Source organism: Mastigoproctus giganteus, chromosome 9 (genome assembly GCF_048544385.1).
Source record: "Mastigoproctus giganteus isolate SK-2022 chromosome 9, ASM4854438v1, whole genome shotgun sequence".
In the NCBI taxonomy this organism is placed as follows: Eukaryota; Metazoa; Arthropoda; class Arachnida; order Uropygi; family Thelyphonidae; genus Mastigoproctus; species Mastigoproctus giganteus.
The window spans coordinates 215,898,654-215,923,484 of NC_143583.1; the positions used below are offsets into that span (position 1 = coordinate 215,898,654).

At 36.6% G+C, this 24,831-nt stretch overlaps 1 protein-coding gene across 2 annotated transcripts in view; it reads left to right on the forward strand.

The window, feature by feature from the left end:
- LOC150081121 (ubiquitin carboxyl-terminal hydrolase 24-like) overlaps positions 1-24,831 on the forward strand; it is a 908,750-nt gene that overhangs the window by 496,426 nt on the left and 387,493 nt on the right. For both annotated transcript variants that reach the window (XM_090381072.1, XM_090381073.1), the window contains exons 33-36: positions 1,151-1,306; positions 7,447-7,669; positions 9,851-9,912; positions 16,648-16,833. In XM_090381072.1, coding sequence (XP_090237198.1) covers positions 1,151-1,306; positions 7,447-7,669; positions 9,851-9,912; positions 16,648-16,833 — 627 coding nt within the window. The remainder of the gene's footprint in view (positions 1-1,150; positions 1,307-7,446; positions 7,670-9,850; positions 9,913-16,647; positions 16,834-24,831) is intronic.

Consider the following 24,831-nt stretch of genomic DNA (forward strand, 5'->3'; position numbering starts at 1 on the left):
CACTCTACCACTTTAACCCTCCTCCCACTTCCTGTCTTACCACTATCACCTTCAACTTTTATTTTTTTGTATTTTACTGGGCTCTCCCTGTCTGTACCTTTGTTACCACAGAGTTTGCCCTGCCAGTTCTTTCATACTCCCCATTGCCCGACCTGCCTTCTCGTGGCACTGGACAGTAAACTAGAGGTTTTTGTGTTAAAACACAGGCCTCTAGGCTAAGATACCGAATGAACAACATAACCAGCACAACCCCACACTAATACCTCATGAACATTCATTAACTTATATAAATCTGGCCTTTACAGAGTTTTGTATTCATCAAATTGCCTGATGCAGAGTTGGGGGGAACCCCCAGAGCCACATTACAGGAGATATTCAGGGATATTCATGTGTTGTGGTGGACCCAGGGTTCTCCCCATTAGCCACTATTGTACTTCTTGTGTTGAAGCTTATGCCAAAACCAACCATTTGTATGTAGTATGCTGGTTGTGTAAATGTTATAATGTGTTCTGTTGTTATGTTGTCAGCTGGTACTTGGCTCTTAGCAGGTGGGAAGTGGCAATACCTGGTTACCATGTCCCACTCCCCGTTCCCATCGTGTGGAGGAGCCGCATTACAATTAACACTATACACTACACCCCACCCACCCACACACACACACACCTAAGGCATCGCATCTCTTATATAAGCAGTCCCTTCCGTTAACAATCAGACCACACTGAGAAAAAGTTCAACCAATGAGCCCTGCACAATCTCTCCAGGGCTGAACCGACTGACAAAGCTGAGAAATCGTAATAATTGAAGAATGAGTTTTTTCGTGCATTGAAGCTAACATCATCAATTAACAACTTTTTTTTTAACTCACTTTTTTATATATAATACAGAAAGGTATTATATAAAAGGTAAAGCCATATATTTTTTTTGAATATTTTTAAATAATGTAATTTCAGTTTACTTTTCTGTTTACATTTTAAGTTATGTGGAAAAAGTATAACATTTCTGTTTACTTTTTCCACATAACTTAAAATAAATATGACATTTGGCTCACTCACTCGTTTTGTTAAGCTATTTGAAGTAATATAATAATGTATGCATTCTATTAGTTTGTATTTGGAAAAAATTTAAATAATGCAATTTAAACTTTCTTTAGGGAGTAATACAAGTACTGGCAGTGAAGGTGAAAATCAGGGACTTCATGGTGGTGTCTGTAGCCAGAAAGAATGCATTAGTAGTAAAGATTCTTTATTAGCACGTACAGCCTTGGAGTTTCTAGTTACTTGCCTTCATATAAGAAATGATACATTTAGTAAGTTTAATTTTGATTTTCACTTAATATAGCTTTCTTTTTTCTACTTTATGACTGAAAGACTGAGTGTTTTATGATATCTTCAAACAGGCCTATGGGGCTGGGAAATTCCATACTGCAATAATTAAAGACAAACACCAGCCAAGGAATTAAAAATTTTTACTATAAAAATAAAATATGCAGAAATAAAATATAATGAAAACACTATCGGAAGACTAAAATATTACAATAAATTATGATAAAATAAACTACGATAAAAACGTTAAAAATGTAGTTAAAAATACTGAAGCAATAAAATTATCTAAAATAAACTGGATTAAAAGCGATAAAACCTGAAGCTTTCGGAGACTGCTGTCTCCTTCTTCAACAGTATACTATTACTGCAATGACACATCCTTAAGTAGCAGGCCCATGGCACTTATGCATGTGGTCCATCAGACACATGGTCGGCATTCCCCACGCGCCCAACGGAAACGGAAGTGGCTCGGGAGCTTGTCAAACAGAACCGGTCATCCCGTCTGAGGACAACCGCCTCAAACAGGGGGTGTAAACCTGTCCTCCTGTCCCTGTTAATAGTATTACGACTGGATGAACCAATTCTCAAGCTCTCGAGTCACTTGCGTTCCCAAAATCCATGGGCACAGTCCGTAATGACCGCATCTTCAGGGGAGATCCAATGCTGCTTCTCCCAGAAATGTTCTGCCACAGCAGACCTCGCATAATTAGCAGTCTTAATAGCGGTCATGTGCTCCCCCAGATGGTCTTATAAACGTCGCCCTGTCTCCCCCACATAACACTCCTCACAATCCGGGCACTTAATCTCATAGACCACACTACTAGTAGTAGTAGTGTGGTCTATGAGAGCCCAGGCCCATGAGTGCCATGGGCCTGCTACTTAAGGATGTGTCATTGCAGTAATAGTATACTGTTGAAGGAGACAGCAGTCTCCGAAAGCTTCAGGTTTTATCGCTTTTAATCCAGTTTATTTTAGATAATTTTATTGCTTCAGTATTTTTAACATTTTTATCGTAATTTATTGTAATATTTTAGCCTTCTGATAGTGTTTTCATTATATTTTATTTCTGTATATTTTGTTTTATAGTAAAAATTTTAATTCCTTGGCTGGTATTTGTCTTTAATTATTGCAGTATGTTTTATGATAGACTGTATTACTTTTCAAAAGTGTGCAAAAAAAAAAAGGGAACAAATACAGGATATACAATCTACTCACATAATACTGCATTACGTTGAGATAGAAAGATATGATTTTTGGAATCACTTCTGAAAGTACACTCAGATTGCTGAGACAACTTTGGCTCCTCCGTGTGTTTTTTCAAGTTGCTAAAATGCCAAAATATAAATAATTAAATACCAAAATATACATAATTAAATACATTTAAAAATATAATGGACAAAAAAAGAATTTTGTCGCCAGGGAACCCCATGTCATCAGAAATTGCAAGGTTCTGTCGTCAGAAATAACCAAAGCATATAACATTTCAATTACTTTAAAATTACCTTCAAAAGGGTTGTAGTTCTTTAATTAGTGGGGGCAGGGGGTCAAAAAAGATTTATATTCACCAAGAAGTAGTTGTGAAAGAAAGAAGAAATTTCTTTTGTTTGATACCACCACACAAATTTTTGTTTTGATCTGACAGTGCACCACCAAATACGGAGGATGCGGAAAGGTCAGGGAATGACCACCGCATATTCCCGAAGCAATATGGCCTTAGTTGCTAATGCTCCTAAAAAAAAAAAACAAATCTGACAGTGCAGTGTTGCAATGGATAAAGTGGAATACAGATTAGCGATTTGGTTCCTCTTTCTGCAGGGAAAACACCCAAAACAATCCACAAATAAACAGTCGCTATTTATGAAGATGACTGCACAGGTTACAGAGCTGTTGAATATTGGTATAAACAATTCAAATGTGGCACCAGGATTAATGCCTCAATTTTTGCAACACTCAGAAGAGTGTTGCAAAAATTGAGGCATTAATCCTGGAAGATATTGCCATAGTTGCATCAAGGAACTTGCTCCAGAGCTCAAAATTCGTATACAGTCTGTGGAAAACATCATCCATCAACAGTCGCATATGAATAAAGTGTCTGATAGATGGGTTACAAGACTTTTTACCTCTTACTAGAAGGAAAAAGGCACAATCTGTGCACATGAAATGTTGTTCATGCCAGGAAAAGCAAGCAGAGATATTTTTCACTGCTAGTTGCCATGGATGAAACTTGGATCCATCACTATGCTCCAGATACTAAACAAATATGAAAACAATGGAATGGAAGCATGCAGAATTACCCTCCCCAAAAAAAGGCAAAGGTGCAACAAAGTGCTGGAAAGGTGATGCTGTCAATTTTTTGGGATCAGTATGATGTAATACTAACAGACTACCTTCAAAAGGCTGTACTGTGACGGTAGTATTATTCGAACCTCCTCATAAAGCTATGTGCTGCTATAAAAGAGAAAAGAAGCTGGGAAAGCTGTCAAAAGGCATGCACTTGCTCCATGATAATACCCCTGTGCATTCCTCACATGCTTCAATGAGGTGTGCCTGCAAATGTGGGTTTGAAATATGCCATATCCTGCTTATTCCCCCAAACTTGCACCCTCCACTCCAATTTCTTTCTCTTTCCCTCCCCAAAGTCCTTTCTTCATGGAAAACACTTTGCTGCTGATGTCAAGGTGGTTTCTGTTACAGAGTCATGGTTTGAAGTCAGAGGACTTCTACAAATCTGGACTGTGGAAGTGTATTGAGAGGTGGCAGAAATGTATCATTTTGTATGATACATTTTTGAAACATGGTGTTTGTTTCAACCTTCTGTCACAACTACTGGGTGAATACAAATCGTTTTGGAACCCCCCCCCCCATATTTAACCAGTGATGGCTAATGGGGAAAAAAACATTTCCCACACAGCTTTCCTGTTATGAAAACTTAATCAGAGATCAGACTGGCAGAATAGATAATTTGTACAAGTGTATAACATTAAATGAATAAAAATAAAATATACACAAGTGACAATTTGGATAAAACCTGTATAACAGACTGTAAACCTAAATCATACTGCTAAGCAGGAAATATCTAAAATAATTAAAAAAAAAAATGTTAATAATGACACAGTACATAAATGGACCTGTATATTCCAAAATAATGAGCAGTAGGAAAGATGCTAATGAATATTAGCATCTTTCCTACTGCTCATAAAGATGCAAGCGTCATGTAGAAAATAGACAATACGAGGAGGGTGGGAAAAATGAGCTCTGGAAATAGAAGAAAACATTTGGCACTGGCTTCAAGCATACTAATGCTATCAGTAACCCACTAAAAGTTTCACCTATTTAAAAAAAAAAAGCCCATTGGTCAAAGTTAATGAATGCATCTGAAGTTAATGGTAGCTAGTTTTGCTTTCCATCCACTGTGTTGAACTAGCTCATGAGTAACTTCAGTTGTGTTCATTTAATGTGCTTGAGGGTGGGAAAAGAAATGTCTCTTAGAACGATTTCTTTTCCCTCCTTCCCATGTATCTTTGTGCAATACCTAAAGCTATTGGTGCAAATCCACACTTCTGCAATAATTGCAATTATTATGATAGTTCACCAATATGTCTAGAAAATTTTCAAATAACTGGGACAGCCATAATCTTACAACCATTTGTGGATGCTTCCATTTATATCTGGCACTTTCTGCCCCATTACTCGTTTCTTGATTATTGAACATTACTCGTTTTACTTGTCCCATTACTCGTTTCTTGATTACTGTCTGAAATGTAAAATAATGAATCAATGTATACTCCCCACCATGACTTAAGGAAGTGAAACTTGGGCACTCACCAAAAGAATGAAAGAGAAGCTGAGAACTACACAGCGAAGAATGGAACGAATTATATTGGGAATCAGACTGTTAGATAAGAAGAGAAACACATGGATTAGGCAGAAAACTCAAGTAAAGGACATTCTTATCAAAACTAAAGAACTAAAATGGTCTTGGGCAGGACACATAGCTCGAAGACATGATGACAGATGAACTAAGAAAATAACAGAATGGTACCCAAGAGGAGCTAGAAGAAAACCTGGAAGACAAAGGCGGAGATGGATAGATGAAATTCATGAGTTTTTGGGTAGTAAATGGATGGCCAGTGCTCAAGACAGAAGGAACTGGAAAGTTGCTGGAGAGGCCTTCATCCTGCAGTGGACTGAAAATGGCTGATGATGATGATGATGATTATTATTCACTGCTCATACAGTGTTTTACATTGTGCAACACTGTGTGGATCTAAAAATTTCAAGTGTATTGCAGTTAACCCGCATCCCATTCTTTTGTGACTACCTAATAATACCACACCAGGTTGGTCAGATAGAATCTTCCCTTAAGGAAATCCATGTTATGATTCACTCATTACTATTGAGGTGACTTGCACTACATCTCATAATCCTAGATTCCATAATTTTTCCTGCTTTAGAAGTCATAATTACAGCATATGGTGAGTATTGCAAAAATTAAGCAACTAAGTTAGCAAATATGAGCTGTTGAATGAATCATATAATATAAAGGCCTGACGTAGCCCGAGTGGTCAGGAGGGAGAATGCAGTGGCATGCACTCTTTGAGTGGACCGGGGTTCAGGTCCGTGACTGCTAAATACGATTAACATTGGTATTGATGATTTATTGTATGGTTTTTGTCAATAAATTTTAAAACAAAATTTGAGAATGTGATGTGTTTCGACTAAGTAGTAGTGGTGGCATGTGATGCAAGAAAGCGTGTATGAGCTTATGCAGCATCAGCCAAAAAAAAAAAAAAAAACACCCCATTCCCTCCAAATGCCTGTCCAGTTCCTCCTTAAATTTATTTAACCTATCAACTTCCACAACGACAGATGGAAGTTTGTTATAGCAATTAACCACCCGCTGGCTAAAGGCAAATTTCCACACATCTATTCTACATCTGCCTTTTCTTAATTTGAATTTATGCCCCTTAGGTTTGTAATCTGAACAAGTGGAAGGATCCCATCAGAATTCAGTGTGCTCAATCCATTCAAGGCCTTATACACCTCAATCAGATCACTGCGGAGGTGTCAAGTCTCCAGCCACTGCAGTTAGCAGAACTTAAGCCTCTCTTGGTAAGAGGATCCCTTCATTCCTCTCACCAAGTTAGAGTCTGCTGAGTTCTCACATATCATGATCTTCATCAGTATGCTGCTGCTGATTGACCTACAGTTTGTTTCTTCCATCATTCATTTATGTATAAATATGGTGATGAATCATAGATATTTTGGCTATAACCCTCTCAATTTAAGACCATCTTCTCCAAAGCCCAAAAATAGCATGACAATCTTGATCAAATCTGAAGATTGTGGTATTGTTCTTTATGAATTTGTACATCATTGCCAAATATGCTGAACCAGGAATGCTACAAAACAGTTCTATGGTGATTGCATGATGATGTTCAGAGAAAACACTGGAAAAGTAGGCTTCAAGGAATTGCACTTGCATCATGACAACGTCTCTACACGCTTGGCACAGCACTCCCTAGCTGTGGTTGCTCCCAAATCTGTAATGACTGAGTAAATTATTCAGAATTTCTTCAGTCATTGCAGTCAAGTGCATATGGGCCTCGGCCCTGGAAGTACACATATGATGAAGCTGTTAGTATATAGATGTATGTAATGCCAAAGGAGTGCATTTGGTATTTCCAAAACCTCCCAAGCTATAAGAGACTTGCAGGCAGGTGACTCCCATGTAGTCATTGCAATCGCTGGTAGTGACTGAGGAATCACTGACAGTTCCTGTAACACAGAAATTATTAGTGATTCCAACAGAAGTCCTGTCAGGATGGCTTCCAGAAGTTGCAGAAGATTGGAATAATGTATAGTGTCATGGAGACAACTTCAAAGGAGATCCATCTGAATAGCCAGTAAGATTCACCTTTTCCTAAATAATTAGTTCAGTCCCTGAACTTTCTAGTAACACCTCGTAAATATTTATTAGCTGATTATGTAGCATCATATATTGCTAATTTTTTAAATAATTGTTAAAAAAAAACTCCTAAATACATTCCTATCACTTAGTTTACGTGTTTTGTTCCTTAATTACCAATTACTTTATAGTTTTTCTTTCATTTTTTTCTTTTAGATTCCTTTGCTGGTATGCCATGTGTAAGTGATTTCATCATTGACATGTTACTTGGATCACCTTGTCCGGAAATTCGTGCTGCAGCCAGGGAACTATTTTATAATCTCAGTACCATTAAATCATGTACAAATCCAGTTCCCAGACATTTCCTTTTAAAAGTGTTATTGAAAGCCCATTTACCTCTTTGGGTTCCTTCTAGCTGTACCAGAGGCACAAGTCAAAGGTTGGCTTACAAGCATTTTGTTTATTCAATACTAAAATTTTGGTTTAAAATCATTTATATTAGAATTTAATTTCAATAAATCTGTATTTAAGGATTATGTTTTATTTTAAGTTTTAAATCTTAATTTTCATTGAAATAATTTTCTTTAAAAATATTTTTCTATAAAAACATCAGAAAATTAGTAGGAATAATAAGCAGCAATAAACAATATTGCATTTCATTCAAATTCAAAATTATATTACACATTAACCTCACTATTTACAGTTGTGCTGGTTGCACTTTGATCATTTGCCGCAAATGTTTTAGGACCTTCTCTTGCTCATTGTGGTCAGATGCTCAATAATTTTCGAGATTATTGAGTTAACCATATTTTTTCTATTTTTTTATTATTTTCTTATTATTTTTTCAAAAAATATGGTTTTTTTTAACCTTATTTTTTCTATAGTCTCTCTCACTACTTTCCTGATAGCAGATATGCCAGTCACCAAACTACTGTGTTTCCATGGAAGAATGCATAAATGTATATATAGGTACTGTTATAAATCATAACATATCCTACAGAAAGGTGCCTTCTTAATAATTTGATACTCAGTAATAAACAAAAGTTTTAAAATATTCATGTTAACAACTATATAATCAGTTTAAATATGTTAAAGAGCTTTTTATAGAAAATAATAAATACAGGTAGTTATTTTATAGCTAAAATGATATCTAAAGACTTTAATGATTTTCATTAAACACTATCATTAAAGATAGGAATCTCATAAATATCTGATTAATAATGTCATTAAAATTAAAAACAAAAACCTTTCAAACATATTAAACTCTACAGTCAGATAACCTGTATATTTATGATAATTATACTCTTTTCAAAATTAATTATTCACTTACTTACCCACAGTGCTATGGTCCTTGTAGAACTTTGTCCTCCTCAATGATTTTCCTCTAGCTGTCTCTTTCCCTGGCTACTGTTCTCTATCATCTCACCCAGAGTTGTCATAGGTTGTTCTCTATGTCATGCACCCACCTCCTTCTCAGTCTTCCTCTCAATCTTCTTCTTCTTCCTGGTTGCCCTTCCATTGCTTTCCTTGGCCATCTGTTTTCCTCCATTCATATCACATAGCCTGCCCATCTAAGTTTGAGCTCTTTCTCATTCCTGCTGTATCTGGTTCTCCACATAGCTCCGTCAGCCCCTGGTTTGTCCTTATTTTCCAGTCTTCCCCGACTTTTACATGGCCAAAGATTTTCCTTAATATGTTCCTTTCCCACACATTTAAAGATTTTTTGTTTTTCTTTTTTTAAGCACCCATGTTTCACTAGCATAAGTCACGACAGGTCATACCACTATTTTGTATAACACTAATTTCATTCTTCTAGAGAGCAGTTTTGATCAAAAGTGTTTCTGCAGGGAAAAATAGCATCTGTTTCCAGCATTAAGACAAGCCTGAATTTCTGGGGTGTTACTACTATCATGTTGAAACATAGCTCCCAGATATTTGAAGGAATCTGTTCTATTAAAACTATGCTTCACTGTTTGCCAGATCTGTTAGGTACTTTGTCTCTCCCTCCCACCTGTAATCATAAACTTCACTTTATTTTCATTTACCTTCAACCCAACCCTTTCTGCTTCTTTCTCCAACTCTTCAAAAACTGGCCTCAGACTATGTGGATTCCTTGCAGTCATCACTACATCGTCTGCATAGGCTAAGTGCTGGAAGAGTCTGTTATATATGATTCCATTGGAGGTGGTGGTGGTGGTGGTGGTGGCGGCGACTGATACTTTCCTCATAACCCTTGGCAAAATTAATATCCAGTTGATATTTATAAAATATATTTTCATTGTGGTGCTAAAATATACTTTATACAAAAATATCTTATGATCTGGGAACCTTCCCCCACTGTTTTCCTTTATGACATGTCGATTGTGAACATCTCAAGGAACACAGTACTTATGATAGGTGTATCAAGGTGCATTATCAAGTGCATCAATGATTGAAGAAAATGGTTAAATTTCTGTTAGTCTGTAGTTGAAAAGGTAATAATGATTATACTGTAACATTATGTGAATTCCATGGTAGCCTGTTTCTCATAATTTGTAAACACTTCATTAATAGACCTATAAAGAAGCTTTAGTGAAATCTGATAGTTACTTGAAATACAAATGCCTATTTAATTTTCTAGACTGTTGAGCCAGTGCAAAGAATATTTTGAACTCCGCTGTAAGCTTCTAAATGACTTAACAGGTAAGATATATACTTATTATTACTTCATTGTACACATAATTGCATTATTACAGTCATTATAAGAATATGTTATTTGTCATAAACCTAAGAAGATAACGTGTACTCCTAGCTAATTTTTCATGTTAGAAGTCCATAACAGTTGTACAAATTCCCTCCATGAAATTTATTGGTTTCGCAACTCATGACTCATATATAGTAGTCTGTATTTGAGTCCGTCCTATTGGAGACCGGGAGCATTAGCATTAGCAAAGGCACATGATGCAAGAAAGCAAGCTTATATAGCATCAGCCAAAAAAAAAAAAAAAAAAACCCTTATTTCACCCATCCACTCACTCCAAATGTTTGTTAAGTTCTGCCTTGAATCTATTTAAGCTATCAACTTCTACAACGACAGATGAAAATTTGATCCAGCAGTCAACCACTCGCTGGCTAAAGGCAAAAACTTTCGCACATCTATCCTACAACCGTCTTTTCTTAATTTGAATTTATGCCCTCTCAGGTGATTATTCTGAGCAAGAGGAAGAATTCCATTCGCATTGAGCATGCTCAAACCATTCAAGGCTTTATACACCTCAATCAGATCACCTCGCAGGTGCCTGACACTGCAATTTACAAAACTTAAGCCTTTCTTCATAAGAGCAACCCTTTGTTCCATTCACTAATCTTGTTGCCCTTCTCTGTATTCATTCCAACAGCTCTACATCTTCTTAAACCAGCCCTCCAGGTCGGGCCAGCACTCAAAGTGTGGCCCGACCACTGCTTATATAGCATCAGCCAAAAAAAAAAAAAAAAGGGGACAATCACCTCCTCATCCCTGCCAGAAAAACTCCCGCATATCACTGACAAGACACCATGAGCCACTCCCGCAGACGTCTGCACCGCTCAGAAAACCTCACATCCGCCTGCACAACTACGCCCAGGTCCCTTTCATTCTCCACCACCGTCAGCGCAGCACCACAGAGTTGATATGCTACTCCGGGATTACTGCCTCCCACACGCAGCACCCCACATTTGTCAATGTTAAACTTCATTTGCCACCTCTCAGCCCATATGCCCAACCCCTCCAGATTCTGCTGCAGCAGCAGCACACTGTCATTAGTGTCACCAACAACCCTACCAACCCCCGTACCATCTGCAAACCTGGACACCAAGCCCGACATACCATCATTAATATCATTTATAAATACAGAAATAGAATAGGGAGAATTCTGTAAGGTTTCATTCAGAAATATAGTTACCTAATTGGTGGAGGAGTTGTTTTCCTTTGAGTTCATCCATTCAAAGTGTTGTTTGTTACCTAACATTCTGAAAATTGCTCTTAAATGTGTTATCAAATGATACTTTGTTTTTGTGCTTGTGAATTAATAATAACTATAACATTAAAATTGTGAACATTAATAATAACTATATTTAACACCCAATTTGTATGCAAAATATGATTTAATCTTTCCAGAGGAGAGGGCATATACAGGCAACCTTCCATATAACATGGTACTTCTACAACATGATTTTACTCTAACACGATTGATAAAGTACGGCAATCCTCACAGAACATAGTACTTATATAACACGGTTTTGCTCTACACAGTTAGAGAATTATGGCAAACCTTTGCATAACACGATATTTTTGAGCTTTTTTGCAGAGAAAAACTCTGCTATTATGTTGGATGTAATTTTTCAACATTTCCAATTTTTTTTTGTGAATCCCTGCTTTGGGCTCGCTAATCGTTATGCAAAAAACAAAAAAAATATTGGGGAAATCCCCATATTTTACTTTGATGGGAAATCTCCGTTAGGTTGTGTGCTATTCAATTTGTGAAAAAATCTATTTATTTAAGTCATCCAAACATTGAAGTAATTTTCCTATCACTTAGTACCATATCTTTAATTAGATCAAGGCATTATATCTACCTTTGAAATTCATTACATCAGAAAATTGTTACAATGGATTTTGGAAAAAAATTGAGAATCATAACTTTATCACTGAAAGAAGTAAAACTGTCAACATTAAATGCGTGTTGGAAAAATGTATGGCCAGAGTCAGTTCATTCAGGAAATATGGCAAACCGGCACAAAACAGAATCAGTGTGATCATAGAACCTGCTAAGTCGGTAAGAGGGGAAGATTTTGATGATATAACTACTGAAGCTCCTTGTGGGTAGCAGAGTTGGTAGAATCGCTATCATCCCCACACCAGGTGGAAAAAAACCTAAGTTCGAATCCCATCAATGATGGGAGAAATTTTATGGGTCTTTTTCACAACATGGCTGAGTTAGTCAGCCTCAGGCAAGGGTAGCAAGGTTTTTTTTCTCCCAGAAACTCTGGACAGGAAGGGAGGAGGAGTTATGCTGTTAGTTAAGAAACACATAAAATCTAAGGAAGTGCATCCAATTGATGTTAGTGAACAATGCAATGTTGAGTCTGTTTGGTGTGACATAAGCACTGGGAAAGGAAAAATGAGAGTAGGTGTGTGTTATAGGCCTAATGAATCTGATGAGTATAATGAGCAATTGTGCAGAGAAATAGAGTGGGCCAGTAAATCAGAGAGTCTTATAATGTGGGATTTCAACTTTCCAGATATTGGCTGGAATTTGTGGGTTGGTCACTCACATACTAGCAAGGCTTTTGTGGATTTATTGGATGATTGTTTTCTCCATCAGCATGTTCGGGAGGCAACTAGAGGGAGTAATCTCTTGATTTGATTATCAGTAGGGATTTTTCATGCATTAAGAATCTGCAGATAAAGGAACCACTAGGTGGCAGTGATCACAGTGTGATGAAGTGGGATTTACTCAGAGGTAACTACCACCAGGAATGGCTTTTGCTTTTGTAAAGGTACAGGGGTCTCAGACAGTTTTTGAATTCTGTACAGTGGGATGAACTGATGATGTTGCCAATGTTGAATTCTAAATGAGAAGCCTTCAGGGACTTAATTTTGGAGGCTACTATGCTTTTCATTCCAACTTAGAAATAATGTTCAAGGTTTAGGCCTGAGTGGATGTTAGATGAATTAATGAGGCTCGTGGCTGAGAAAAAAAATGTATGGTATGCATATAAAGTTTCAGGTGACACAGAAGCCTATGGCAGATATAAGCTAGTTTGTAATCAAGTCACAAAGGAAGTTCGGCAGGTGAAGGCAGATTACAAGAAATCTTTGGCAAAGGATGCAAAGAAAAACAGCAAAGAGTTCTTTACTTATGTAAACTCTAGAAGGAAAGGGATGAATCAGATTGGACTTGACATAGATGGGTTGACAATTAATGATCATGCTCAGGCAGCTGATAAATTGAATAAGTATTTTGCATCTACATTCACACATGAGGAGTTATTCAATGAGGGGAGTGCCAGAAATTTATCAAACTCTAACCGGGAGCTAAGTGATTTTGTAATAACTGAGAGCAAAGTGGAGGAGAAATTGTTGAGGATAAACATAAAAAAGGCACCTGGGGTGGACGAGATCAATCCAGTTATATTAAAGGAGGCAGCAAAGGAAGTAAGCAAACCTTTAGCCATAATTATGAGAGCTTCCTTGGACTCAGGGGAGGTCCCCATGAACTGGAGGTGTGCAAATGTAGCACGAATTGACAAAGGGGGTTCAAAAGGTGAGACAAGTAACTATAGACCTGTTAGTTTAACTTGTGTTCCAGGGAAAATAATGGAATCACTGGTTAAAAAAGCATTGCAGGATTATCTAGACAAGACTGTAGTAATAGTTAAGATACAGCATGGGTTTGTTAAAGGGAGGTCTTGTCTGATCAATTTGATTGGATACTATGATGTGGTCACAAAGGAACTGAATGCCAAAAATAATTTTGATATCATATACAGGTGACCCCCGCTTAATGCTGATAATTCGTTCCGGAAAAACAGAGCGCTAAGTGAATCCATGTTAAGCGAGCGCCACATTCCCATAAGGTAACATATGTATTTGTGAGTTGCGGTCGGTGCCATAGGATATTTCCTAATCAATAATAAACAGTAGTGAAAAGATGCGCAAATGTCAGTCAAAATATTTAATATTCAAAATTTGTACATATAAAATATTCTGCATTACAATAAGTATATAATTATGTGGTAACTACTTACGTATCAAAATGAAACTTAAAATTCCAATTAAAATCATGAATTTAATTGATCTAAATTGATTTAATTTAATTGATAAATTTAATCATGAAAAATGTGTCGATTTTGGGTTGAACTTTGGCCCTCTTCCAAATAAACTAAAAGGGATATTAATTTTAAATTCCCCGCAGCGTTACCACCCAACAATAAAGTCAACTGATCCTTTGCCGCTTTGAAACCTGACATGTTTTTTTCTTCTTTCAATATGAAACTTCTTTTAGGCATTCGTTTCCACAAAAGCCCTGCTTCATCTATGTTAAAAACTTGTTGAGAAGTATAACACATAATACCCCTCTTCAATAATTTTAACAAGTTCTTTTTTGAAAGTTTCAACTCCTTGATCTGCACTTGCGGCTTCTCCCTGGATTTTAAATCTATTCAACCAGCTCTTAATAGTTTTAAATGGTTCCACTTTTTTTTTTTTTTTTAAGTGAGTTTTCTTCAGATCATTATATTGGCTAATCTCTCTCTCTCTTTCTCTTTTTTTTTTATAATATTTAACTTAACTGAATTCTGCATTGGATATTATCTTCAATAAAATTAGTTAAAGTCTTTCCATTTAAATCCTAATAGCCGGCCTAGCCCTAGTTGCTTGCAGTGAAACAGCTATCTTTCCCGCTGCTAAAATTAATTCTTTATTTCTTTTTATAATTGTTCTTACAGTTAAATTTGCAAGTCCTAAATTATGGCACACATCCACTTGTCTTTGACCGGAATCGATTTGCTTCAAAATGTCTAATTTAATTTTCAAATTCAGTCTTTCTTACATTTATAGTCTTCTTACTGCGCCCAGACGTTGCTTTTTCATTCTTATCGGCCATTATTAACTCTTCGAAAATGTAATTGCGTTGGTTGCATTAATTATGATACAATGTTCAAGTAAACTGTCCGTTACGCACGATGTCTAATGCTGTACTGAGTGATGACTAGACTTCGGATAAATGCATATAACGCAAATATTACAAGCAATATACTTGATCATTTTTTAAAATGTTGATCCCGGAACTATGTAACAAGTCACTGTACTGCAATTAAATTAGCGTGCGAGAAAATTTCACTGAGCGTGGGAAAATTTCTCAAGTCGGCGTGGGAAACGTTTTAATGCTGTTTTTCTATTCATTTTCAAGCTATCAACTCCATCAAATGAAATTATTTCGTTAAATATGCCAAAAATGAAATCTGTAAAAGAGTGATATAGTGATCTGTGACAATGTTATAGTCAGATACGGGTTATAATATATGAACAGCGTTATTGCAAATCAGCGTAAAGCGAACTGAGTTATAACGGGGGGCCTGCTGTACTTGGGTACCAGGAAAGCTTTTGATACTGTTGCTCATGGAAGACTGCTGTACAAAATGGAGAGGTATGACATTAAGGGTAAGTTGCTGCAATAGATAAAGGGATGGTTGAGTGGGAATCTACAGAGAGTGGTAATCAATGGACACTGCTGTTTGTTGACAAATTTTATTTGTGGAGTTCCCCAGTGTTCGGTGCTGGGCCCATTGTTTTGTATATCTATCAGTGATATTGATGAAGGTATATCAGGTTTAATGTCCAAGTTTGCAGATGATACAAAGGTTGGCAGGGTTGTTAACAACAGTAAAGACAGTATGCTACTCCAACTGGATCTAGATAAGTTGGGAAAATGGTCTGAGAAGTGGCAACTGAAGTTTAACATTGACATATTCAAAGTACTACATATGGGTAGCAATAACCCAGGAGAAATACACTAACTGTGTGGTACTACACTCAGGAAAATGGAACGTGAAAAAGACCTGGTGGTTATTGTGCAGTCAAATATGAAGTTTGCTGAGCAGTGCAGATGGGCTGTCAGGGCAGGTCATGAGGAGTCTTGTCAATGATATATAGGAATTTTGCTAGCAGGGACAGGGAGGTGTTTATCCCGTTATATATAAAGCAATGGTCAGACCACACCTGGGTACTGTGTACAGGTCTAGAGGCCTCATTTTAGGATGGATGTAGAGTTGCTAGAACAAGTACAAAGAAGGGCAACTAGATTAGTGAGGGAAACAAACGGGTGCTCTTACCAAGAAAGGCTTAAGTTCTGCAAATTGCAGTGCCTGGAGAATAGGCACCTGTGAGGTGATCTGATTGAGGTGTATAAAGCTTTGAATGGGATGAGTAAACTGAATGCTGATGGGATTCTTCCTTTTGATCAGATTAAAAACCTGAGGGTGCATAGATTCAAATTGAGGAAAGACAGTTGTAGAATAGATGTGTGGAAATTTGCCTTTAGCCAGCAGGTAGTTTGATTTGTGGAACAGACTTCCATCTTTTGATGTGGAAGTTGATAGCCTAAATAAGTTTAAGGCTCAGCTGGACAGGCATTTGGAACGAATGGAGGGGTGAAATGGGTTTTTTTTTTTTTTTTTTTTTTTGACCGATGCTGCATAAGCTTGCTTTCTTGCATTGTATGCCTCTGCTAATATAAAAGGGGCATTTGACCACTCTACACTATACCCAAATAACATAGAAATCCAACATCCTACCTAGCATGTAAACATTTAAGCCTGCTGTTTAGACTATTATGACCAAGTTATCAAAAAAGTTCCTCTGCAATGCATAATTTTTCATCGTATGTATTATCACAGATGGAGAGCTTCAGATGTTGCAAATAGATGTTAAACAAATGATTGAAGATGAAGTAGCTTGGCTTCAGGGATTTTCTCCTTCTTCACTTCCATCACTCCAGGATGCTGATAATGCATTACTTTCTGGCCATTTCAGTTTTATAAAAACACTTCTTACTTGTGAAGGTATAGAAAAAAATGATTCTGGTAAGTATTCCACTTCCTTGTACTAACATACTAGTTATATTAATTAATTATTGTAGAAAAAAAGTTGCTGAAATGTTATTTTTTAATAAAATGTACTAAAATTTTACTTAAATTTTTAATCATTGTAAATAAAAAATTAAATGAACCCCTCACCACCCAATCTTGTTTGCGTTGCTTCAATTATATTTAATTGTGGTTGCATTCCTTTGCAAGAACATAAATGAGGAGTCTAATTTTTAGAAACCATTGTATACTGGTGGCACAGAAGTCAGGTGCCTGAACCATCCAAAATTCATTGCAAGATCTTGTAGCTGATGTATAAATTGTGCAAAAGGTTCTTGGTAATATTCTCTAAGGAACACGGCAGCCACTATTTTTTTAATATATAAATTGATCGAATAATGATATTAAAGTATAAAAGTAAATTTGTATTTTTTGTATTTTATTAAAAAAACTGAGAATGTGGTCAAACCATGATTAAGTTCATTATCATCATATTCAACATAAACCCCTTAAATGTGCCACCAGGGCAATAAGTCCATATGCACTAAAATCATCTCTGATAATTAAATGGGAATTTTGCATTGATTTATATATTCAGCAATACAACATAACAATATATGTACCTTAATTTTAAAACATTTAAACTTAAAATCTAAAACTTTGTCATCTTATCTTGAATATGACTTCAAAAAAACCTTGTAAAGTCAATAACTATAAAATTTTAAAAATTTTGACATGCATTTAGCCCTTCAGCACAGGAAACAAGTTTCCTGTGCCTCCGGCTGTCATCTCTAGCTGCTAGGAGGCATACCTTTCACGAATTACATTTCTCCTATGTTTAAAAACTTTATCTGCATATTTGCAGAATAAAATAAAATTTTCTCTTGAATGAAACAAGAAAGGCAAATTATCTTCATTAAGTAAAGGTGTCTCACCCTTTAGCTCAGCTCTCTAAGTCAACATAGTTGCACAGTTAAGCATGACATGGGCACTCGTTTCCATTTCCCCGCAAGAGCAAAGACCAGAGGGAACTAAACCAAACTGACTCAGCCTGTACATTAAGCTCTCTCATGAGTAAGAAAGAGGCATTAAGTTTGAACTGCAGCCATGGTTTGTTCTAAAGTTGGCAGCAGAGATGGAGGGCAGGAATCTATAGTCTCTCTGCCTTTCTCTGAGCTATGCCATCTTGTTTGCCACTGCTATTCGTAGACTAAAATTGTTAGCATAGTCCCACAGGGTTCGGTGCTGGGCTCGTTGTTTTCTGTGTATATTAATCATACTGATGAGGGCATGACAGACTTCAAAGGTTGACTGTCAAAGTTTGTAGCTGAAACAAAGGTTGATAGAGTGGTTAATTACACTAATGAGCTATGATGCTGGAACAAGATCTAGAAAAATTGGGCAGATGGGTTGAGAAATGGCAAATGAAGTTTAAAATTGATAAATTCAAGCTACTGCATATGGGTAGAAGTAATTCCAGAGTAACATATAAACTGTGTGGTACTATACTCACAGGGTAGTGGATAATGAAGAGGACCTTGGGATAATTGTGCAGTCTGATGTGAAATTCCCTGAACAGTGCAGACATGCTACCAGGACAACTCATGGAGTTGTTAATAATGTACAGAAATTTTGCTAGCAGGGATGAGGACGTGATTATCCCATTCTATAAGATATTGTCAGGCGACATCTTGGAGTACTGCATATGGGTCTAGAGGCCTCATTTTACGAAGGATGTAGAGGTACTGGAATGGGTACAGAGAAGAGATTGGTGAAGGGAACAAAGTGACTCTCTTACTCTTACCAAGAAAGGCTTAAGTTGTGCAAATTGCAGCATCTGGAGACTAGGCATCTGCGAGGTGATCTGATTGAGGTGTGTTTAAGGCTTTAAATGGTTTCAGCAAACTTAATGCTGATATGCTTCTTTCTGTTGTTCAGACTATGCACGTAAGAAGGCATAAATTGAAATTGAGGAATGATGGTTGATTGCTGGAACATACTTTCATCAGTTGTTATGGAAGTTAATAGCCTGAATAAGTACAGTAGAACGTCGGTTAAGCCGACCGGGCTAGCCGAGTGGGTAAAGTACCTGCCCGGCAACCCAAAGGTCGCGGGTTCGATTCCCGCTTCGGGCTTGGATCAAAGTACTGCAAAAACCTTGGGAGGTGCAATATGGCCACAGAAGCCGATGCGCCAACAACTACCAAATCAAAAAAAAAAAAAAAAAAAAAAGAACGTCGGTTATCCGGAACATCAGTTATTCAGAACAATTTGAAAGGCTGATTTTTCTCCTCCTTCTTTTTATTAATGGTAGTATTTTTGACAAATGTTTATTATGCTACAAGAGTATTTCTATCTGTTTTTTTTTCAAATGGTATATCTGGAAATGTTGGATTAGGACTATTGTAGTTTTCTCAGAAACCATGAGTGATAGAGTTTAGTCATTCGCTTCCGTGAACCCAGTTTTCCCTGACATATTTTATTCTCTTCATTTCATGATATGGTTAGTTTAGTTCCAAATTCGGTAAGAATAATATTGGCCAAAAACTGTGCAATTTATTATTTTTCTCTGTAAAATGTCAACAAAAAGAACAGCACTAAAATGGACAGAAAACCAAGAAGAATGCAATATAATCAAATTGATATTCTAAAGGAACTTGAGAGATTTAGCAGCACAAAAAAAAGGTCGCAGCAAACAAAACAAAAAATGATTGAACATTATTTTAAAACATTATTTTAACTTTTTTCCACATAAAATTTAAAGTAAAATACCTATCCGAATATACATACATGTGTGAATGTGCGAATTTTTATTGTTATTTTTAATTAAATAAATTCTTTTTTTTTCTTTCATGCTATTTAAAGTCTTTCTTTTACCTTAATACATTATTTATTTAATTTTACCTTATAGTCTATTATCTGGAAAATTTTACTATCCGGAAGTAATCTGACATTAATTAGTCCAGATAACTGACACTCTACTGTGCTAGATAAACTATTGGAGGAAATAGATAGCTGAAATGTTTTTTTTTTTTTTTTTTGGCTGAGGCTGTATAAGCGTGCTTTTTTGCATCATTTGCCACTATTAATACTAATACTATTGATAAAGAGGGATCAAAGAGAGAAGTGATTAACTATTTGCTATACTTCCTTCACTTCCATTATAGAGTTATAAAGAAAATAATGGGAAAAAAAAAAAAAACTATCCACGTCTAATAAAAGATCTAATTCTTTCCTAAATTTTATTCAAACTATCCACTTGTACAATACCAGGTGGTAGTTTGTTCCAGCAATCCAATTTAACCAAGCACGGTACTAAGTACTATAGGTTCTAATACCTCTCGTGTTTGGGGTGTTCATAAAAAAAAAAAAAAAAAAAAAAAATCACTTATTCTCTGACTGAAAGCAAATTTTCACACACATATCTTCATCTATATTTTTTCAATTTAAGGTTATTTCTCCTTGTGTGTGTTCTCCAAGAAAGAAGTAGAGTCATAGTTTGCATTACAGAAATAGCTAGTTTCTAAGCTCTGCAATTTGCAGAGCTGAAGTCATTTGTGGTAATAGTACCCCTTTGTGTTATAGATTAATTTGTTGCTCTTCTCTTCCCTGTTCCAAGTATACACATCTTTTTTTTTTAAATTGATGCTACCAGACCTGTATACAGTACTCAAGAAGCAGCTGGAACCATAGCACTTCCCAATGTTAAACCTCAATTGCCACCAGTGGCATAGGAATGCTTTGGCATTGTGGCAGGTGCCAAGGGCGCCGACAGGAGAAGGGAGCCACTGATAGACTACATCAGTACAGTGTCAAGCTATTTCGACACCCGAGGCTAGCTAACGAAATGGCACCCCTCGATGATGTCGAATCAAGATGGCAGCATAGGGAGGGTGAAAATTAATTTTCACATGGTGATTCAAGCCTGCATGCATCCTTACATCTGACTGCATACTGCATAGCATCATAGATCTATTTACTGTCCAGAATATAACTTTGACAGGACCAATCAGGCGATCGCTTCATCAGCTCATGCTCGAATGCATAGTAGTTCGCAATTCGTGCATTGTGTACAAACTGAATAAGTTTTTTTTTATTATTATTATTATTATTATTAGCCATATGGTGCAAGGAAGCCTGAAGCGTATGCTGCACCAGCCAAAAAAATTCCGAAGTTACCCTGAGAGAGTGAGAGAGAGAGAGAGAGAGAGAGAGAGAGAGAGAGAGAGAGAGAGAGAGAGAGAGAGAGAGAGAGAGAGAGCGAGCGAAAGGAATCATCAAGAAAGAGAAGAATGAATGATAATATCCAGCTTAGGACCCTGAGTGTGCCAAGCCCATACTCACCAGATGTGAGCCCCTGGTTATAAGTTATAGAGAACATGATTGCTATATAAACAGGTAATCATGAATGTTGTGATTTATAATTTAAATAAAACAAAGGCCAAATTAATTTTAGACAAGCCACAAAAGGAAAAAAGGGGACATCGGTACTGCATAGAAAGACTGCTTAAAGAGGATATTAGAAAAAAAACATTCCACTAGTTTGCAAAACTGGATTACAATAAGCTACTTCAAACCTGATTACAATAAGCCACTCCAAACGAACATGATTCAAATGAAGATGAAACGAATGACGATGCCACTGAAATGGAAGTCCAAGAAAAAGCTCAAACAGTTGAAGTTATTTTAAATTTAATGCCCACAAAAACAGATCTCTTATGGTGCAACACGGTCCCGAACATATAGTCTTAAATACGTATCCTGTCACTAATGGCGGATGTTTCAACAATTCGGGGAAATACAAAAATGAAGGTATTGAAAAAAAAAGAGAGGAAATGGTTATTTTATTGCAAAAAACAAAGTGCAATATATTGTTTTCCATGCCTCTTATCTGTATCTGGCACAAATAATGTTCCATTTTGCAGCTTAGATGGATTTGAGGATTGGAAACATAAATCCAAACATTCTTTTTCATGAGAATTCATTACAACACAAGCAATTTCACAAAATAGAAATTATTAGAAAAGGGTCTTAAAAAAGGATAGACTTATTGACCACTCTGCACAAGCAGCACTAAGAAGAGAAATTTTGAAATGGCATCATATATTGAAAATAATATTGAAATGTATATTGTTCTGGCTGAAAATAATTTGGTATCTCGTGGACATGCTAGTAATATCGATACCGAAGAAAAAAATTGTGACGTATTTTTAAACTTGATAAAATTTGTCAGCCAATTTGAAGTTGGTATGAAAAATGCTCTGGAATTGCATATTAAACTCCACACTAATTATTTATCTCCAGAAATTCAGAATGAATTTATTAATTTGTTAGCAACAAAAGTACGAAGTGAAATAATTTAAAATAACTAAATGCAACAAGGCATAATATGTTAAAAGTAAGAGTTTTTTATATCTATATAATTTTGGTGTGGATACACCCTAGATAATTCTTAAGAAAAAAACTACAATAGTAGTGTGGAAGGCATCATTTCCTCTGTAACTCATATTGTGCTCGATGATAGGCCAATAGCTTTGAAACGGTGCCGTTTCACTTCCACGAAACAACGGATGACCTCTTGTTGGGATAAAGGAAAACCACTCTCTTCTAAATCTCTAACAGGGTGCTTACAACAGAAGGTTGACCAGAGCCTATTGTCCGGATGTTTAATACACCTTGGTCTGCCCACTGGCTATGGATGCACAGAAAGTAGTTGACCAGCTCGACTTCTCAGTATGTGGGACATGTAATCAGATAGGTTTTACGGGTCCCACTGAATTGCAGATGGTAATCTCTTTATCTTTTAATTCGGACGTCACAACAGCACTATTGCTTGCTTGACGGCCATGGGCGTGAACGATGTGTACCCAGTTAAGTCTCGTAATGCAGTCGTTATATGGAAAATTTTTGTTTCCATAGAACAAAGAAATAAAAAATTTCAAAAAAATTCAGTAAAGCATAAAATTCTTTTTAGCGAATTCTAAAAAAAATTCGGTAAAAAGAAAACATTTATCTCTAAATAGAAAAATTCACTATAAAGAAATTTGTTAAACAGAGGTCTGACTGTACTTATTAATTATTATGATTTTATCAATTATCTAAAAAATGCGCGTAGCCACAAATTTGCCAAAGGCGCCGAAAACCTAGCTACACCTCTGATTGCCACTGCACACATCCTATCTTAATTTTTCTAACTCTTCCTGCAATAGAATGGCTTCACTACCTTATTTTTATTTGAATAGAAGTAAATCTTACAAATCTATAATTTCTCACATTGCCCTTTGATCCTCCTTTGTGAATAGGAGATCCATTCGCACACCTCCAATATATTGGAGGGTGATAGAGTTTCGGAAGACAACAGTCATTAGATTTTTGGATGCTCTAAAGGGATACGTATTTTTAATTTTTACCATATTCTTCGTTAATTAACATACTACATTGTGTTTTACAGAGATAATAAATAGGTTTAGTAGCATTTGTGTGTGCTAGGTGTCTAGAGTGTCAAGAAATTAGGCACAAACTCAACGTTCTGATGGGCGTCTATGAAAGCTTGAGGTGTAGGGTAAAGGCCCTTGAAGAAATGAATATGAGGGGCCCATCAAGCTCTCAGCTGCCCAGCTGAATGACAGTGCTCACTCCTGAGCATCAGGCAACACAGTGGCAATCTCCAAGGCAGAATGCGCTGGTCCCAAAGGAACTAGTTATTGTTGGTGACTCGATTGTCAGGGAGACGGGGAATATACTATGCAAAAAGGATAGGTGGAATATATTATGCAAAAAGGACCAGGTTATGTCTGCCAGGAGCAAAAGTTGATGTTGTAGAGCAGATATCATTTTTTAAGGGCACAAAAGGAGATATTGTTGTACACGTTGGAACTAATGACATTAAGAGTAAGAGATCTGCAGATTTACTCAATAAATTCAGGTCAATATTGAAAAAAAGTTGCGAGTTAGGGTTCAATTAGGATTTACTCAATAAATTCAGGTCAATATTGAAAAAAAGTTGCGAGTTAGGGTTCAATGTGAAAGTGTCTGCAATTCTGCCCAGACATTGATAGGAGGAAATATATATGATGAGACCTTGCAGATCAATTCAGCCCTGGCGAGATTGTGCAATGCTCAAAGGGTACAATTTTTTTTCAGCCTGGTCTGTGCTTGTTGACAGGAGAGACTGCTTCTACAGGATGGGGGTAAACTTAAATAGAAAGGGTGCAAGAATATTTGCTGATGCTATCGATGCAGAGTTAGGTGGGTCGGAAAATTGCTAGCTTGGGGAGATATATGGACTAATAGATTAAAAGTAGCCACTGGCACAGGCGAAAGTGATTCTTGCACTGCTTCTATTGAAATGCAATTGAGCAGCAGTCTGGAAAGCAAGGCAGTGGGGATTTCCGGGACTGCTGGGAGTCATAGTGGAACAAGTAAATACATGGGCAGTGTTAGGGTAACTAAGAGTAGAAACAGGTGCATGTATACTTGCATGTACACCAATGCTAAGAGTATAGTTAATAAATTCAATGAGCTTGAAGTGCTAGTCAAGACATCAAAGGCAGATATTGTTGGGATATCAGAGAGGTGATGTCACACAGACATAAGCAGTGCAGAATTGGAATTTGGGGAGTACAATGTGTACAGAAAGGATGGACAGGAAGGGAGGAGGGGTTATGCTGTTAGTTAAGAAACACATAAAATCTAAGGAAGTGCATCCAACTGATGTTGGTGAACAATGCAGTGTCGAGTCTGTTTGGTGTTAAATAAGCACCGGGAAAGGAAAAATAAGAGTAGGTGTGTGTTATAGGCCTAATGAATCTGATGAGTACAATGAGCAATTGCACAGAGAAATAGAGTGGACCAGTAAATCAGAATGTCTTATAATGGGGGATTTTAACTTTCCAGATATTGACTGGAACTTGTGGATTGGTCACTTGCACACAAACGAGGCTTTTGTGGATTTATTGGATGACTGTTTTCTACAGCAATATATTCGAGAGCCAA